This window comes from Gallinula chloropus (genome assembly GCF_964237585.1).
Source record: "Gallinula chloropus genome assembly, chromosome: 5".
NCBI classification, from domain to species: Eukaryota; Metazoa; Chordata; class Aves; order Gruiformes; family Rallidae; genus Gallinula; species Gallinula chloropus.
Genome location: NC_140090.1, coordinates 35,181,697 through 35,200,891, shown reverse-complemented (window position 1 = coordinate 35,200,891; position 19,195 = coordinate 35,181,697). Strand labels below are relative to the sequence as shown.

Below are 19,195 nucleotides of genomic sequence, written 5' to 3'. Positions count from 1 at the left end.
CAGGTCGGGCAGTGGCAAGAGGCAGCTCCCAGCCAGTCAAGCGGGAACTGGCCGCTTAGCAGCGAAACACCCCTGGCCTCGTCTTATCACTCGGCACCATAATCAGTGACTTAATTAAGGAGAAAGAAGCGGGTTGGGGGGAGGTGTGGGAGGGACAGGGATGCTGGGAGGAATCGGCAATGGTATAAATAAGATGCTGCAGGGAGGAGGAAGGGAGAGCGTACACAGTGAGGGTGCCTGGTGTGACAGCACAAATTGGCTTTATTTAGACATCAGTGCCCCGCCTTTCCCCCTGCTTTTATTCAGCGAGTACAAAAAGATCCAAAAATAAACCTCCTTGGGCCTACTGCGGGCTCTCGGCTGCAGTGGGGAGGAGATCTGTCATGAAAGCACTGGGCAATGCTGTCTTCAAACCAAATACTGTTCCATCTTGCTTATGAGATTACAACCCTTTGCAAGGCAGTGACGCTGGTTGTTCAAGCCTTCCGGATGCTGCTTTCCCACTGTGATCGCTGCAGAGGAATAAAGAGGGGGAAAATTAAAATAAAAAATAATTTTAAAATTTTAAAAATTAAAAAAAGGAAGCGGAAGGAGCGCGAAGCCAAAGTAATAGAGAAACTTCTGGCGCTGGCAAGTTTTCATCTCTCAAGGTCAGCCCTGATTTCATTTGGAGAGCGAGTTGCTCTTTTTAGCAGCTTTGGCTATTGCAGCCATACACACGGAGGGCCCTGTGGAAATCTGTTCCCATCTTGAGCAAGCGTTAACATCGAGTGGCCCGGAGCCCGCATTTGCTTGCTGGCTGCAGCGGCTCTGTGTTGAGTTTCCTCAGGCTTCCACTCCTATCCTCAGCAAAGCTTCTATCCACCATGTACAAAGGAGTCTGCACAAAGCCCTCCAGCTTCCCCAGGAATTTCCCCCTTCACTTGTGAGCATTTGGGATGATCTGGATTTTGGGGTGGGGTTTTTTTTCTCCTCTTCCTCCTCACCCCTCATCTCTTTTTTTCCTTTGTTGAGCTCAGCTTTTGTTCTGTGCATTCGGGAGTACACGAGCATGTTTTATTTTTCCAGATTAGAAAATGCTCAGAGGTATAATCAGGTCCTTCCACAGTATTTAATTATCCATAATTAAAGGCATCTACACAAAGCACAGGATTTTCAAAGGCTATTCTTGTGCTACATTGCTAATGAATTAAGTAATTAATTGGCATTGAAAAAATACAATGGGAAACATCAATCTTTTAAAGTAAAGCTGTTTTTAGGCGTTTTATAAAATCATTAACTTGTGTCAGGTCAGTAGCTGTTCCAGTGTCTAAATCCCTTTTCTGTCTTGGAAAAAAAACCCAAAATGTAAAGGACAAAATGAACGCAGGGAAAAGAAGACAGGAAAGAGCATGGAAGCACTTGGAAATGGGGACTTTCATTTGGAAGATGCTGTCCATCACTTTGCCGCTGGGTCCCACAGGTCCTTCCCCGCTGCCAGTGAGGTCTGAACCAATTCCTGTCACGTTTGAGAACGCAGTTTCTAGCCCCAAACCTGTCACGTTCCTGCAAGTTCTGTTAAAAATAGTTGTCTGCCGGGTTTAGTTTTAATAACCAGCCTCCCCTCAGGCAGGGCACTGCATCCATGCCTCAGTTTCCCCCATACACTTCCCTGCCCCATGGGCATGTTGTGACAGTGATGGGCTTGTGGTTGTGAGACGCTCAGATGCTGTAGTGCTGCTGAGGCCAGATTTATCCAGTAATTAAGCAATAAAAACAGACCAGCAGAATGAGGGGTAACGAAGCATTTGGGAAGTTTGGGGAAGAGGAATGCAGAACCACATACACACACCATAAATTTTCCCCAGCCTTTCATCATCCTTAGCTGCTACCTTGCAGTGCAGAATGACCTGGCCTGTCCTGGCCCATAATATCCTGTGGTATCTCCTCAAGTACAAAAGCCCCCACCTAGACGGTGGTCATGCAATTTTTGTTAGTGGCACCCAGAATTCCTGAGCAAAGGAAAGGCTGACCCATTTCCACTTGGTGAGTTCATTAAATGTGACTATTCACATGCAAAATCCAGTGCCATTCACTGGTTTTTTATAAGCAGCCTGACACCATGCATGGCACCATCAGAAAGCATTGTGCAGCTACTACAGATACTGTTAAATTCAGGTAGTGTAATAATGGGCCCTCAGAAGAGCAAAATCTTGGGACAAAAACATAGATTAAAGCTGTTTCTGCAGCTGCTGGAGAAACCAGGGCAGGTCCCAGCAGAAGGTTTTGGAGCTTTTTTGCTCCAGAAGCCCCAACCTCTGCATGTTGCGATCTGTCCATCAGACCAAGGTGTCCTTGCAGCAGTTTGCTCTCCCTGTGAGCACCCTCGAGGTCCATCCATCCTGTCCTGCCCCTTCCGCTGCCTTCTGCTCTGTCAGGAGCTGCAGATTTTGGCACGGTGGTGCCCCGTCTTGTCTCTCTAACATCAAGCTGATGGGTTGCTTGGGGCAGGGTTGTAGGGGAGGTGTTTTCTCACATTTCTATTTCCCTGCCCCAGGCAGGTAATTAAATTCTTCCAAGAAATTTTGTTCCTGCCATGGCAGTTGTTGCCTTTCTCTGGGTAATCAACCACTGGTGTAGAAGTGGGAGCTCTGCTGCTGCAGCCCAGCCCACTCTTTACCAAGGTTATATTTACCAACCCCTTCCCTGAGCAGCCTGTTCTACATCCTGACAACTCTTTCAGTGAAAATTTTTTTCCTAACATCTGATGTGACCCTGCCCTGGCACAGCTTCGTGCCATTTCCCCTTGTCCTATCACCTATCCCTTGGCTGAAGAGACCATCGCCCTCCTGTCTACACCATCCTTTCAGGTAGTCGTAGGTGGTGATAAGGTCTCCCCTCAGCTTCCTCTCCTCCAGGCTAAACACCTGCTCCTCATATGATTTGGCCACCAGCCCCTTCCCCAGCCTGGTTGCCCTTGTCTGGACTTGTTCAAGGACCTCAATGTCCTTCTTATGTTGAGGGGCCCAGAACTGGACCCAGCACTCAAGGTGCGGCTTCATCAATGCCTAGTACAGGGGCACAATTACCTCCCCACACCTACTGGCCATACTGTTTCTGATACAAGCCAGGATGCCGTTGGCCTTGCTGGCCACCTGGGTACATTGCTGGCTCATGTTCAGTTGGCAAAAGAAAAGACAAACCTCTCAGCTTTGCTAAGCACCCTCCAGAAGGGTCCCTCCTCTGGCTGGAAAGGGAGCCTTTGGTGTCTGACTGGGTTCTGCTCAAAACCGGTGGCAGCAGAAAACCCAAATGAAACACAAGCCAGAACAGAGGGAAATGGTTTCAACCACAGCTCTCTTCTCATATGAAAAGTTTTTGTTTTGCTTTGAAGTCCAATTTCAAATATGATCCCATGTTCAAAACCATCATCAGAAAAAGCTGTTGCTAGCTGGGGAGGGAACTGGTACCATGCCGATGCTCTCAAAACTCATCACATTTCATCCCATGCCGGTGGAAAAGCATAAAGAGCATTTTTCTACCAATCGACACATTCCCACTGTCATCAGGATTGCGCTGAAGCTTGTGTTTTTCAGACAGGAACTGAAGGTTCGTCCAGGGCATCTGGCTTCTCCCAGCTGAAGAAACCCTCCTGCCCCTTGGCAAGGGGTTTGTGCAGAGGTTTACTCATACCAGTGGGCAGCCGCTGCCACGATTGATGTGCACGCTGGTGTGGCAGTCATTGTGTGTTAACCACTGTTGTTTTGTTCTCCAGTGGTGGGTTGGACTTCCAGTAGACTATGCATCTAAATGACCCTGATTCTTCTCAACCCTGGCCCTTCTTTGCATTTTTTTTCCTCCTGTTTCAGACAAAATTAGCACAGTCACAGTTTCCACTTCACTTATGACCGGTAGGAAAATGAGCCACCCCGTAAAACATCATGCACAGCTGTAGTGACCAAGTTAGATTCGATTCTGGTTTTATATTGAGTTGATGTGCAGCCAGCTCTCTTCTATACATCATCTGTGATTGCAGTTAAGGATGAAATACTGTTTTAATTCTTACACCAAAAGCAAGGTTTCTTTTTTTTTCCCAAAGAAAAAAGACATAAAAATGTTAAAATGGGCTATAAAAATCATTAAATTTTCACACCGAGCAAAACCAAGAGGTGAATAAGTTGGCTAAAAGCTCCAAACACTGAGAGGAAAAATTCCCAGTTGTTATTCTTTTGTTGTTAACCTTCTCCTTTCGATGGAGATGCCCAGGCAGAGAGCAAAGACATGGCACTTCGGTTGTCTAGGGCTGTTTTGCCCCTTGCATCCCTAAATAAGGGTTTCCCCTCTCATCTGCGTGGATGATATTCCTGTCTGGTGGAGATCCCTGCCAGGGTCCCCTGCTGTGCCGTGGGAGGTGCCCCCATACACTTGCAGTGGGCAGGAGAAACACCCAGCTAAGTCACCATCTGGGTTTTCCTCCTCTACATCCCAATTCCTTTCTTGGGTGACCTGGGAAATACCGGCTGTAAGGCCATGGTCCCCTGGACCAAGCCTGTTCCATGGCATGTGTGGTCCCGTGGCTGCTTTTGAGACCCAAGTTGGCAAGTTGAAATGCAATTTATTTATTTTTTTAATCTAACCATATATATATATACACATACACACATACATAGTGTGTATATATATATATACACACACATGCATATACATATGTATATTCTCTATAATATACATAATAAATTATATATAATATATACTATATATTATTATACTCATATACTATATAGTATCATATACACCATTTATATAATGTATATATTTTATCTATTTTATATATAAATATACATTATATCTTATAATATATAATACACAATGTATATTATATATAATATACAGACAACAGGAACTGAAGTGTAACATACAAATAATATAATACATAAAGTATAATATACTATAAAGTGTATTACATATATGACAAAGTATATTACATATATGACATATATATTACATTGTATCTTGTATATACATATATTACATATAAAATACATATAAAATATAATACAATATAAATGTACTATAATAGATAATATAGTATAATATATAATAAAGTATAATATAAAATCATACTTTATATATTATATTATCTGTATATTATTGTATAGGTAATATTTATATAATACATATATGTTATACTTTTTTATATGTACTTATATATAAAATATATATATGTGCTCTGTGGTTATATATTTCTTCTCTTAAAGGTTTAGTCTCTGGAAGGTCCAACTTTTCCTCCCTTTGGCTGTTGATTCTACCAGTAACACTGTTAGCTGATGCAGTATTTTAATGGTAGCTTTATTAATTGATTTCTTTTAAATTAATCTATTTTATACTGGCTCCAAAAAAAGAAGAAAAAAAAAATCACATCCTTATTTGCCATGTTGGAACCATTAAAAGAATTAATGTACCTTCAGTGCTGCTGGAGTTCATTTTGGGAAATATCTATTTAGTCAAGTTTTTAAAAGCCTATTACTTACCTGAAAGGCTGTAATGACCTAGGAGTAGCTTTTCATCGCCTGCAATTAAAATCTACCTTTTTTTTTTTTTTTAAATAATCCATAGTATTCTCCCAAAGCTTTATGCTGTCTGCAAAGACAATTATTTAAGAGCAAATCCTTTACATTTCATCAGGTAAATGTTAAACCCTGCATTCCTCAATAGGTGGTTATTGCCGTCTTTGAGGTTGGGTGTTTTCCTTCCTCGACCTTGGATGTAACCGGTAAAACAACTGATCCAGAAAAGCTGGTTTATGTGCACAGGATCTGCTGGCATGATGCTGAGCACCTAGAGCCTGTGGTTTGTTTTACCCTAAGCTAAAATTTTCAGTGCTTATTAAGGTCTTTGCACACATGGATGCCTTTAAAATGAAGAGGAATTTGGTGCACGAATCCCATCGGTGACTTTGAAAATGCCAACTTGTGTTTTATATTATAAAACACAATATATTTTATAAAACACAATATAATTTATATATATATGCATATTATATATATTATGGGACTTATATTTGAGGTTAGGGCAGCAGCTCTGCCTTATGCTCTTCTGCTGTCAGAGAGCTGAACTGAAGGCACCCACATGAGGGCTCCTCCGTGGCTTTGGTGGCATTGAGGTGGTTCGACCTCAAGGCTGCTGCTCTCAACTGGGGTGTGTTATTCAGTCAGCAGAGTGGGGAAATTGTTATGAATTTGGTATTAGCTATGAATTTGCACCAGTCCGTGGCCCACAGATGGAGTAGAAACCCAGGAAAGGGGGCAAACTGGGGGGGTTGGAGATTTTGCAGAGGGGTTAAAAGCATACTCAGGTGTGCTCCCAGTTTTGGTTGTTGGTTTTACTTGGTTCAGAAGCAGAGGGGCTTGGGGAAGTGCCCATACGATGAGGCAAATGCCCATCAGCTAAAGCAGTAGTGCCATATTTCCTTTGGCATGCCCAGATCATCTATGTGATGATCTCATTAGATCATCATCTGCACTAGTCTTGGATTGCTAAAAACCTCTCACGCTGGAGGCTCCTGGTAGTTGACTGTTGTATCTTCAATGCACAGTATTCCTGCTGAGGGAAAAGCTCTGCTCCTTGGGGGCTTCAACCCTGGGAATTGCCCAGTTTGGCATCCCCCTCATTCCTGTCAGTTGTTGGCACCACACCACTTGCGGCCAGTCTGTTTTCTGCAGATGTCTGTGCTGAAGATGTGTCTCCATCATCTCCGTGCTGCCTTCCCTGCAGCCAGCCCCACCAAATGTCCAGCCTCGAGGTTTGCTGTCACCCCATCAGCAAAACAACAGGCAGGTTGGGGGTTACCCTCAACCTTGGGCTTGATTCCCCCATTGTCATGCTCAATGAGCACAGCAGAGGGAGACGGAAGTGAGGCTGCAATTTTTTCAGCCGGTGCTTTTTTTTGACTGTCAAAGAACCTTTGTCTTTATTTAACTTGCTGAGTGATAATCTCAAGTCAGTCCGCGTAGCTCAGATCTGTATCGGCACTGGTGGACGTCACCGCTCCTAGACAGACTGCTTTTAAATTGCACCCATAGATCTTCCTTGCACCAAAACATTCCTGCTCCAGTATTTAGTGATGCCTGAAGTTGTGTCTCCACATCAAATTAAGTAACTGTGCTATCAATAAGGAGGAGTAATGCTCTGTATTCCCTTCTAGATGTCTCCCTGTCCCTCATTTGTTTGCTGCACCTGATTAAGACGAATAACGAGCTATCAGTAATTTTCCAACCGCGGTGCAAAGCAGCAAGGATTAAATCAGTCTTTGTCACTGGGAGCCAGGTCATAATTTAGGGAACCTGAGTGGGGCCCCTGCATGCATTAGTCTCCAAGGTGGGGGATGCTTGGGGTTGTCTGAGCAAAGCCCAGATGGTCTGAACATCTCAGCGTGGGGAGGTGGCATGGGGCCACTGTGAGATCCCTGTGCATCTGGGCTGGCTGAGAGCTGCAGGTGTGTTTGATCTTACTTACTGTGCTGGCTTCATCACTGACAAAAGGCTCCCATCACCTTGAATTCAGCTTTTCCCTTTGGTCTTGGCATCTTCATGCACTCCTTTTAATGATGTAGGGCTTGGATTTAGGTTGGAGAAGAATGCTGCAGAGATACATACATACATTAATGCAAAGATTAAATAACTTTTAGGCATATTCAGGCACCCAGCAATGTGAATAATGACTGAAAAATTCTTTCATGTAAATAGGTGGTGCTTGAGAAGGGCTGTTAGCATCGTCTTGCGAGGAGCAAAATACACAGGGTTGATGGAAAAGATCTTCAGGGGAGATTAATTCCCTGGGGCAATGTATGGCTGACAGATAGGACCGATTGGCTCCAGGAAACCTTTAGCCAGAGCTGGTGGGGTTTTTTCACAGATAAAAAAGGGAGAGGCTCGCATTTTGCAACATTTTAGACAAGAGAGTAAATTTGGGGGCATTTGTTGGAGGTGCCATCTCTCCATGGGTGGCTGGACAAGGTGGCAAAGCGTGAATCTTCTACCTCCGGGCACTTCAAGGAGGGGACACTTGTTACCACGGCTAGGAGTCTTCATGGTGAGATACTGTGACTAAAAGTGGAAACAACCCCAGGCAAAAGGTGTCCTTGTCCCAGAAACAGGGCTTGGGTCCCTCCAGCAGAGAGGGCAGAGCAACATGCCCACCTCGCTGGGAACAATTTGTACTGCCTGTGCTGGTGAATAAAGACTGGATCAGGCTGATATGTGGTGGGAAGGCTTGCATAACCTCTCATCTTCCCAGGAAAACACTGGCTGAAAGCAAATGGAGAAAAAAAGAGATGTATCCAAACCAGAGAGGCTGTGGAAGCCCCATCCCTGGAGTCTTTTAAGGCCAGGTTGGATGAGACTTTGGGCAACCTGAGCTAGTGAGGGTGTCCTTGCCCATGGCAGGGGCTTGGAACTAGATGATCTTTGAGGTCCCTTCCAACCCAAAGCATTCTGTGATTCTCCAAGGCTCCCTTGGATCTGTGTTTACATGTATGGGCGCACACCCCCTGTGTGCTTTGGGGTCTATGCAGGCTTGCTTTCGGGCTTTTAAAACATCAACAGCAACCAAAAAAAGAGGCACAGGGTGATTCCTGAGGTTTTTGAATGCCAAAGGGGCTGGGGGGCTGCTGGGGCCACTGCTAGCCCGGTGCTCACCCACACTTTTTACCCAAAGCTCTCTGCGCCTGCCTTGGTTTTCAGCCCACAGCCATGTCATCCTGGCATCCACTTCCTTGTGGGCCTTTTGCCTAAATAATAATAATAATTAAAAAAAAAAATAAAAAATAATTGGTGCCTTTTTTTTGCCTTACTTCCCCCCCTCCGCCCTGTTTGTCTCCCACCCTCCCATGAGCCGGAGCCCTCATGCCCACCAGATGGAAATGCCACATCCCTGGGTAGGGCTTCCTTATTCCCACAGCACACGCTTGCCAGCCAGCAGGTCTTACGGGAGGGGGATTCGCAGACGATGGCTTGTTTGTGCTGGTGACCAACATTCACCTACCCACGCTGAGAACATTTGACGTGGTCCAGCACACGGCACTTCCAAGCAGCTGCTTAGCATTTGGGGTGGCAGATGGCTCTGCAAAATGTTTTGCTTATGGCAGCGAGGACTGACACCTCCAGCATCCCCCGCGTGCCTGCTGTAGGGATTTTTCCTTTGCGGAGCTGAGCCTGGTGTGGTTTGGGGAACTCGGCTCCCAGTCCCTCCAAAAGACAGAGCAGCATCCAGATTTTACTGGAGTGGTGGCTGAGGCATTGAGGTGGCATCCATGCTTGGGTACAGGTGACTGAGGAGAGTTCATCTGCTGCCAGAGAAGATGAGAGGGCTGGAAAGGTGCCTTCAAAATCATGCTGATCTGGATTGGGGTGCTGACCTGAAACGGTCCCGTTTCCAGCCCTGCAGGCTGGGTGTTTGGGTACCAATGGACTCAATGATTCAGAGGGATATTTTCATCTGGTGTATGTATTTGGAACGTGCAGGATGAATAGATGTCCTCTAATCTGCAAAGAGCTATGTTCTCTATGTCCTGGAAGACACGGACATCACCTCCAGGAGCAGGCAGGTGGCAGAGCCATGGCATACTCCCTTCCCTCCTGCCACCACCAAGAAGCCATTAGGCACAGACCAGAGATCAGCCCTGGACATTATTTCAGGATGCGAACTCACCCCCCCTGCCACACACACACACCATGGTCAAGGCAGCCCCATTATCAGATGCACCCCCAGGTTTCAGCCATCCTTTGAGCCAGGCTCCCCAGCTTTTGCCTTTTTCTAACACCAACAAGCTGCAGGGTCGTTACCTTTCGGTGGGATTTCAGCCCTCCCTGCAGAGCATTGCCAAATTTAATTTTCAATAAGGCAAAGCTCAGCATCGGCAGCTGACTTCTTTATGTCTCACCTCTAGCTTCACCCACTGCCTTCTGCTGCCCCCCAGGAAGAGGGGAGGGTGGCGGGGGGGAGGGCAGGGTGTAGTGCCGGGGGCGGGCAGTCTCAATACCAGGCAGTGAAAAGAGGACTTCTTCCCTCCCCCACTTGTTAATTAAAGCCACAAATTGAGCTCTCTTCTTGCAATCTGAAGGGATTGCAGAAGTAGTGTTGTGAGAGCTAAATGAGCATTTTGAAAAGATCCTGCAGGATCAGCATTGTTAACCTCCAGCAATGGCAGCCATCATTCAAAACATGGTGCTGGTTTTTTATCCCCCTCATCCCCTGGCACAGTTCAGCCTGGACATGGAAAAAGTCCCAAGGTGTGGGCATGGTGGAGGTGATTCCAGCCCTCATCCCCAGAGCCTGGGGTTCACTCGTATTTCTGCTGTGTTTTGCCTTTTTCTCTGTTGAGGTATTGTCTGTAAGCATTACTGTGCAGGTTTTGGGGCACAAGTTGTGTGGGTTTTGGGGCACAAGTGGTTGTTTCAGCCAAGCAATGTTGGGAGTACTGGGCACTGGAGACCATGTGGCTTATGGCATGGGATGGTCATGGTGAAGACTATGAAGTGCCTGTTTTGTGGAGACATGCAAAACAAAAATCCACCTTCCCACAGCGAAGCCCCTTGGCCACGTTCACTCGAAACGGCTCCCCCAGTTCACTGCGGATTGCCAGCGGTAAATTCCCATGTCCCCTTGCGTTCACGGATGAGCTCCAAAACCAAAAAGTCATCAAGACTCATTCAGCTGAAGGACCATCCATGGGGATGTTCTCAGGCTGTATCCATTCCTAACTACTGTCAGGAAACACCACCGTTTCCTGCTTATCCCTTGCAGCTTTAAGTGCAGGGCACATCACACAGGGGCCTGAGGGAGGGCTGTTTAGTGGCTATCTAAACTGCTGGTGTGAGCTAGGTAAGTGCAGCCATCAGCACCTCTCTCCTTGATGTTCTCCATTGACTGAAGAAGTTAAATTCATTTGGAGTCAGCCTTGGTGGTTCCAAAAGGGATGGATGGGCTGTTAAAGGAGTGGCAGGAGACCTAGGATTATCTTTGGGAAATGGTTAACTAAGAGGACAATACCGCTCCTGCACGGATGTTGCACCATGAGAGGTTCCAGTGCAGATGATGAGCTTTGCCTGGTGCCATTCAGGGCAGATCTGAATATCACAGTTGGCCTGCAGTGATTTGTGCTCGCTGCGGTGCTTAACACTTGATTTCCCTTTTCATTACTTCTTTGCACACACGAAACTAAATCCAGAGCTGCTGCAAGCCACTGGCAAAGCTGTTGAGCTCAGTAAAACCCATCCAAGAAGCAACTGGGAGCAGCCTACACCCTCCATCCTCCCCATCCCAGAGCGGGGATGGTGTTCGTCACCGAGATGCTCCAAATCATCAGTGTGGCACTGGACACCCCTGCCTTTTCCTGCTTTAGCTCAGCATCCATGAGGCTGCCCTTGAATCCAGACGTTCTCCTCCGCATCCCCGTAGTGTTGTGGTGGGGGTTGTGTGGAGGACACAGTTTGCTGGTGGGTTAGGATGGCTGCCTCTCTTCTCTTTGGGCTGTGAGGATTTTCCCAGCATCAGATCGGGCAGCTCATGAGTGTCTTCAGAGCACCCTTGTGCCGCTGAGGCCTGAGAGGACTTAGTGTCACACCTGTGGGTGCATTAATGCACATGTAGGATTAGATGTATCCCCACCATACCCCGGATGTAGTTCAGCAGCGCGATGTGGCCCATCACCCAGATGTCTGCTTTTAGGTGTATGGTTTTTGCCATCGCTCTTCCCAAACAATAAACCATACATGATTTTTTCCTACATCCCTCCCACCAAAACAGCGTCTGAATATCCCCAATATATCTCCATCAAAATCCTCATGGTTGTTCTAGCAAATAGCTCGGGGTGAATCTCACAACTATGTTGTCTGTGGGAGCAACAAACGTCTCCCATCAGTCTCCCCAAGCCAAGCAAAAGGGGCAACTACCGCCCTGCTCTCATTGCTGCTGCAGCTCAAGATGCTCTTACAAAGACCAGAAGACCAGCCCTTGCCCAAAGCTTGTTCCTACTGCTGTCTCCATAACTAACTTTCTCGATGTGAGTGCCATGCCATCAAATGCTTCTGAGCAGCATCTTCCTTTGATTAATAATAAAAAACCCCGCCCTGTTGCTGCGCTGTTCCATCTCGTTCTTTATTCTTACGGTGGTTTGGCAGCCCCTGGTCTCAGGCTGCTCCTCCGAGCAGTTGATCTAAGGGAGGGGGAAAAAAATGTATATGTGTATATATATATATATATATATAAATACTCCCCAGACAAGTCCCGATTTCACTCTGCAGCAGAGCTAACGGGACTGAATTAATTAATTTCTCTAATACATATATATAGAAATATAATATCCATATTAAATAGATTATACATATTATATATATTAGAGAACTTTTAATATATAATAATATAATAATAGATAATTTATTACATTTATAAATATAGTGTATGTATACAATATATACTATATATACACAATATAATATAACTATATATTTGAGAATAATATAAGTATGTATATTACATAATTTAATATATCTGTCTATATAAATATATTATGAATAATAATACATAAATATAAATATTTATATATCTTTTTAATATGACAACTTAATATATTTTTGTGTTAGAGAGTTTATGATATTTATATATCTATTAAGATATATAATATTAAGATATATAATATATATTATATTTTAAAACATATACAATATACATATTATATATATTAGACAACTTAAAATATTTATATATAATGTTAGATAATTTATTATATTTATATATATGAGAATTTTATATATTAGAGAGTTTATTATATTTATATATATATATAAAGTATATATATTAGAGAACTTAATAGAGTCCCATTAGCTCTGCTGCAGAGCGAAATCAGGACTTGTCTGGGGCCTATTTTCAACTACATTTCAGTAGCATCCCGCTCTGAGTGCATCTTTCTGGTGCCTCAGCCACTCAGTCTCCCACTTGGACCAACCGGATCCACTTTTCTGGTGTAAAGGTGGGCAAAGGTGAGATGGGGGGGCAAAAACAGGGGGGTGTCTGACAGCAGCTGTGGTGGAAAATTGGATTTCAGTGATGCTGGTCAGCAGGGATTTAAGTTGAATTAGCAGAAAAGGAGTGTGGAAATTTTGCCTGCCATTTGAAATCCGTGTTTCTGGGGGGTGGGGGGGATAGCAGGCAGGGCAGAGAGGATGGAAAAAGCCAGAGAGATGGAAAACAAACTCATTTGCTGTAATTCCCCAGGATTCAGGCTCGGAGAACAGCTTGGGAAGGAGTCTCAGGGCATGCCCAGGCAGCCGGCCCAGGGATGCTGGGTGCTGCTCCAGCAAGGCTGGTTTGCTGTCCCCTGGTGTGCCTCACAGCCCCCATCCCCAGGGTTTATCCAGAAGAGCTGTGATTTCCCCTCTTCCCCTCACCCAGCTCCTTTGGGAGGTAGTTGGAGGAAGGGTGCATCCCAAGTGTTTTTTGGGTCAGACACAGGGGTTGTTGCCAGGGCCCTACTGGCTTGATAGGTGCCAGACATCACAGGGACAGGTTATTAGTGTTTAATTACTGCTTTGCAGTGCTGTCCTGTGTCCTTGGCCAGGGCAGGGGCATTGCTCCTGTGGTGCTGTCCGCTCCAAGAAAAGTGATCCTCCCTCTGCCAGGGACCTCAGAGGCATGGGTGATGCTTTCAGTCCATACCCTGTCCATCTTTTCGTTGTGCTGTCTGCTTTCTGCTTCTCAGCTCTCGGATGGGGACGTTAACGAGGGTGTTTAATAATCCAAGGACCCTCCTGGGGAAGCTAGAGAGTGAGGAGGGACCTGGGGCTACTGTGAGGAGATGGGCAGCTGCAGCTGTGATGGAACAGCCTTGGCATGGACAAATAAGCAGGACAAGGGGAAAAAGAGGCTTTTCCCCAGTTTGCAGTATCTCATCAAGCTGTCCCAACTCCCTCGCTCTCAGCTGACTGTGTGTGACTGAGGGACACTGATCTCCACCCCTGTGATGTTTCAGCACAGGGATACAGCCAAAGCTCCATGAAGCGGGTACGGGGTCCCCAAGGCTGGGCTGGGCAGAGCAGGGAATTTTGACCCACCTGCAAGAGAGGAATCACAACAGCTCCCATTGCCGCCGGCATCCTGTGCATTTCAGCCACGTTGAACATGGTGCAATAAATCCTCCATCATTCGGCGCCCAGAGAAGGTTGTGTCTGGGGACATGTGTGGGTGTCGAGGCATTATTGGCTTCTCAAATGAGATGATTAACAGGCAGCCACAGGGCAGCAAGAGAGAAAACAATCTTCCCCCTTCCTCACCACCCTAATCTCCCAAGGAAGCTTCTTGTTTAAATTCTGATGAAAAGGGGTTTTCACTCTGGGAACATGGAGCAGGCCATTGAGTGGTGTCCCTGACATCAGCAGGCAATCAGACCATCCTATTAAAGAGGGACAGGTGTTTCCTTCAACTTTAAATACAGCCAGCTTCAATTAATTGGTATTTTTGATTGCATTTGAACCCTGGGAATTTAACGGCAGCAAATGAACTGACATGATGGCAAAGCCTATGCTGGGTGTTATAACACAGCAACACCCACCAGACTCAATGGAGCAGAGAATTAAAATCTGCAATGATGAACACAGGACCCAAAATCCACGGGAAGAAGTGACTACTACTTCAGTGGGCTGCCAAGGAACTATCACAGCTGGGATCAGCCTTTCCAACCAGGAACCTTTCAGCTTGAGAGATGCCAACTTTGGAAATTACCAGCTTATGACCAAAATGGGTCATGACTTTTTCAACCACGTGGATATAAAGAAAAACACATAAGGTATATAAACATGTGCACATATGTAGAGTTTGGCTTTTCTGTATTGCTTGTGTGTCCTTGGCTGATAACTCCTGACTTTGAAGTCATTTAGAATGATTGTGGTTGGAGAGAACCTTTGGAGGCTGTCCAGCCCAAAGCCCAGCTCAAAGCAGCCTTGAACCATCTTGACACCCAGCATGTCACTCCTCAACTGCCAGCAGACTGACAGAGCCTCAGCTCTAGAGTAGACCACTCAACAAGTGGTCTTCAGCTTCCGTGCTTGGAGCAAAAGCCTGCTTCTTTCTGGAGTCCTGATGGATTTGTGTGCTACCCAGTGAAAGGAGGTGACTTCATCCCCCAACCATCCCAGCATCAGAGCCTGTGTTCCCAGGTCCTGCCCATGGAAGGAAGCAGCAGCCACAGGGTACACACAGTCACCCCAAATTCTGATCCGGGAGCCGTCAGAGGCATCTTTCTCAGGCCTTCCTGCTGTGGCTTCTTTAAGATGCATGTGAAAAGTTGCTGCAGAGCTGATTTGCATTTGAGGAGTCCTTAATAAAGCAGGGAGGAGGGAGGGCAGTTAAACACAAACATCATTCAGCCACCATTTGGGCTCTGTGGGGACCCACATTTGGTTAAACCCAGCCCTGTCAAACTCTGACACCTGTTGAGCTGAGGGAGTCCTGAGGAGCATCTTAATAAAAGTTCAGGCACTAATAAATCAGCGAGGTGAAATGAGTAATCCTCTGAGACTATCAAACATGAGACCCTGGCACTGGGTTGCCTACATCTTGCCTGTTTCCAGCCACGTAGGGACCGTATTTTCCTTATTCAACAGCCTTAAGCCTTATTTTAAGCCCTGAGGACTCACCTCTAACTTCACGTCTGTACACATGATCATCTTTTGAATGCACCTCGTGCACCGGAGGCATAGATTGAAACCGGTGGCCAGCCGAGGGGGGACATTTCGCAGCGGCACCTAAGCCACGAGAGGCTTTTCAAATGCTGTCACACTTCTCTTGTACCACGTGTACAACGTCCCCAGGCTAGTTATTTATTTATTTACTTACTTTTTCTCCCCACTGGCTCTGACGTTGATTCCCAGCACTAACTGATGCAGGAGGGAGAGGGGAGGAGGGGTTGCAGAGGGTCAGCTGGGCAGGGGGTACTCATGAGGAGGAAAAGTCTGTCTGAATTTCTGCTTGGCTTTGATACTGTGTAATAAATAAGCCCCCCCAAAATTGCCAAAAATGATCAAATGACTTGATCATTAAAGAAAAAGCCCCACGCACATTAAAAAAAAAAAACCATTAGAAAATGTTGAATGTTAAAAAAAAAACCAGACTTTTCTCAGAGAGCTTATTTGGGAGGTGAATTATTTTTGTTGCATTGATGCTATAAATCATGTATGCTTAACAGCCCTGAGCTGGGGGTGGGAGGAAACCCCTGGAGTTGCTGGGTGCTGTAGTCTGGGTGCATGAATGGGCACTGGTCCCTGCACTGCAGCACAGGCTCACTAGGTTAGTGCAGCGAAGGATGCTCTGTGTCCAGATGCTTGTCCTCATGGTCTTGTCCATCTTATGGCCGAATTTTTGGAGAAAGAGATATGACATCAGTGAGCAACTGAGTCAGAAAAGCCACATGGGTCGATGTGGCATCTGATGCCGTTTGTACTACTGATCAGGGAACAGGAGAAGGACGTTTTCAAGACCTTTTACTTGTCTTTAAGCAAAAAAGACCCGAGAGGAGTGATGGGCATGGAGTGAAGGCTTGTAGCAGAGCTGCTACACCCCCTTTTGCAACCAGAAATAGGGTGTTTATTCCTGTTACTCCTGTGTGTTTTTGCAGGTCCAAACTGCTTTGCAGGAACCACCATAATTCCCGCCGGCATCGAAGTGAAGGTGGATGACTGCAACATCTGCCACTGCCACAACGGGGACTGGTGGAAGCCAGCGCAGTGCTCCAAGCGTGAGTGCCAGGGCAAGCAGGCTCTGTAGCAGCAACCCTCCCTCCCCCCATCCCCCAACCAGCGGCACCGCCGGCCACACAGCCTGCCGACGATGACGATGAAGGAACAGCTTCAACGCTGCACACACACACGCCCGACCTCCCGCCAGCTGCGACAGGGTCACCAGCAAAACCTGCGAGGGTGTCACACAAGCAGAGGTTTTTACTCGTGGGGAAGGGTCTCACCCCCCGCCTCGTCCTGCTCTTCTCTCGCTTTACACACTATGTATCCGGTATCTAGGTTTCTACTCTGCTTTTCTAACTATCAGTGCTCGAGAGGGACGTGGTGGTCAGGTTTGGGGAGGAACAGGAGGAGAAAACTGAACAGCCCAAGCAAGTTCTTGAACTGGTGATGCCTCCGGGATGCCGATCAATTCACCGCTCTCACTGTCCGCAAAGTGGATCGCAGGGAGGGGAGGGGTTCACTTTTATTTATTTAAGGTTCCTTTTTTGCTATTGTGGGGTTTTTTTGGGGAGTTGGGTTTTTTTTTTTTTTTAAAGCCTCTTCCTAAGCTGGGGTTGCTGGGGCAATACAGCTACAAGTGAAGCGATGAATCATTTTTAGCATGTCTGTAAGGGCGGGGGGGGGGGGGGGGGGGGGTCGGGAAGGACAGGTGGGACGTAGAAATTAAAAAGAGAAGGAAGGGGTTTATAAACACACACACCCCCTCCCCGCTGAAACATACCCCGCAGAATGGCCGAGGTAGATGCACAGGTAAGTACCCGGATGCCCGCGACACAAGCTGTATCTCTGTTACACGTTTCTCCACTGAGTGGGGACAATAAAGTTGAAGACACCTACACAGTCACCCTCAGCTTGGCCAGAGTATGAGCCAGCATCTAATGCTGGGTTGGGGAGGGTGCAGGGAGGGAAGGCAGTGAGCCAAAAGCATTGGAAAGGCACTAAGAAAGCAATGCCTTCCCGGGTTTGTCTCTGCGCGATGCCTGGCTAGGGCAGCAGTGGTGGAGCAGAGCGAAGAGTGTCCCAGGTGCTGCAGTCCCACCAGCTCTTGGGGATGAGTGGGCGTTCACCTGCCATGCTTCATCCCTGTTTCAACCTCGCTGAAGCTGCATTCACCAAGGGCATCGTTTTGGTGGCTGCAGCAACAGTGGGACACGGCTGCTGTGAGCCACAGTCTCTGATCCCTCCCTCCTGCCCATTGCCCTGAAGGAGGGTCCCAGTAGTACCCCACCACTGTCCCAGCACTAAACTGGCCTTGCTAGCAGGTAAGACCCTTTGCTGTGGCATAAGGGAGATGCCCTGGCTCTCCTCCAGTCCTGGGAGCATCCCAGCATGGGAGCAAGCTGGGGGGGACAGGCCAGCTGTGTCCATGGAAACCTGCTCCCCCTGAGGGTACGGGGTGAGGGTATGTGCTGGCCAGCAGGGAGGAGAGGTTCCTGCGGTCCCTCTCTCCAAGGAAAGGTTCCCTCAGGCTTTTTTGGCTCCTCTCACTTTCTCAGGCTGTGGCTTCCAAGGGATGCTTAGAGAGGAATGTCATTGCCCTACTCTGCCCTGCCCAGGGGAGCACAGAAGCCTTCCCCATCACTCTCCACACCTGGTTAGCTGTTATTTTTTTAGGGCAATTGTGCTTATTTAGTACAGACCCCAGTCCAACACCTGCTCTTAACAGCGAGTGCAGCAAATCCTCCTTACAGCCTCCTCCGCTGAAGCGGCTCAGCACAGTTGGTCTCAGTTGATGCACACTGTTGCCTTTAGATTTTTATTTCTTTCCCATTTTGTTTTTTTTGTGTGTGTGTGTTTTACCAGAGGGTAGGGGGGTAGGATGAGCACTAGCGCGGTGGTTGCCATATTTTGGCTGAGCATCGGCTTCCTGCGAGTTGAACTGGTCCCATTAAAGAAGTCATTGCCACATTTCTTTGTAAGCTGTTGCCTGTCCATGACTGTCCAGTTTCAAAAATCTTCAAATGATAGCGTGCCTGAAACTAGTGAGAAAACACAAAACAAAACCTTATTCTGTAAAAAAAATGGGGGGCGGGGGGCTAGAAATAATATTTGATGTGTAAAAGACTATATTATTAAAAAAAAATTATTTTGTTAAATATAAAGTGTGTGAACCAGCAAAAAAACACCCTTAGAATTATATATTTGTGGTGTATTTGACTCTGCTGCTGTCCCCCCACTGCCTCCAACACCCAGTTGCCCATGACCCCATCACCTCCCTTGCTCCAGCCCCAACTCCTGGCAGCCATGCAGCCGGGATGGGAAGAGCAGGCTCAGAGCCTAGAAAGTCCCACAGGTGGGATGGGTCGCCCCTCGGCGGTAAATTGGTACACAAGTTAATTAGTTTTGCTTTGTCACCAGCTTCCTGCCAAAACGGAATTGCCTTTTGGGGGGGGGCGGGGGGAGGGGGGCGTCACGCTCCCAGGCTC

General features: G+C 46.8%; 1 protein-coding gene across 1 annotated transcript in view; it reads left to right on the top strand.

Annotated features, from left to right (window-relative positions):
* The window catches only part of VWC2L (von Willebrand factor C domain containing 2 like), a gene marked incomplete at both ends in the record, with an annotated part of 51,163 nt that extends 34,369 nt beyond the window's left edge, over nt 1–16,794 (top strand). The window contains one exon of the mRNA XM_084265393.1: nt 16,646–16,794. Coding sequence (XP_084121519.1) covers nt 16,646–16,794 — 149 coding nt within the window. The remainder of the gene's footprint in view (nt 1–16,645) is intronic.
* Between the last annotated feature and the right edge of the window lie 2,401 nt (nt 16,795–19,195).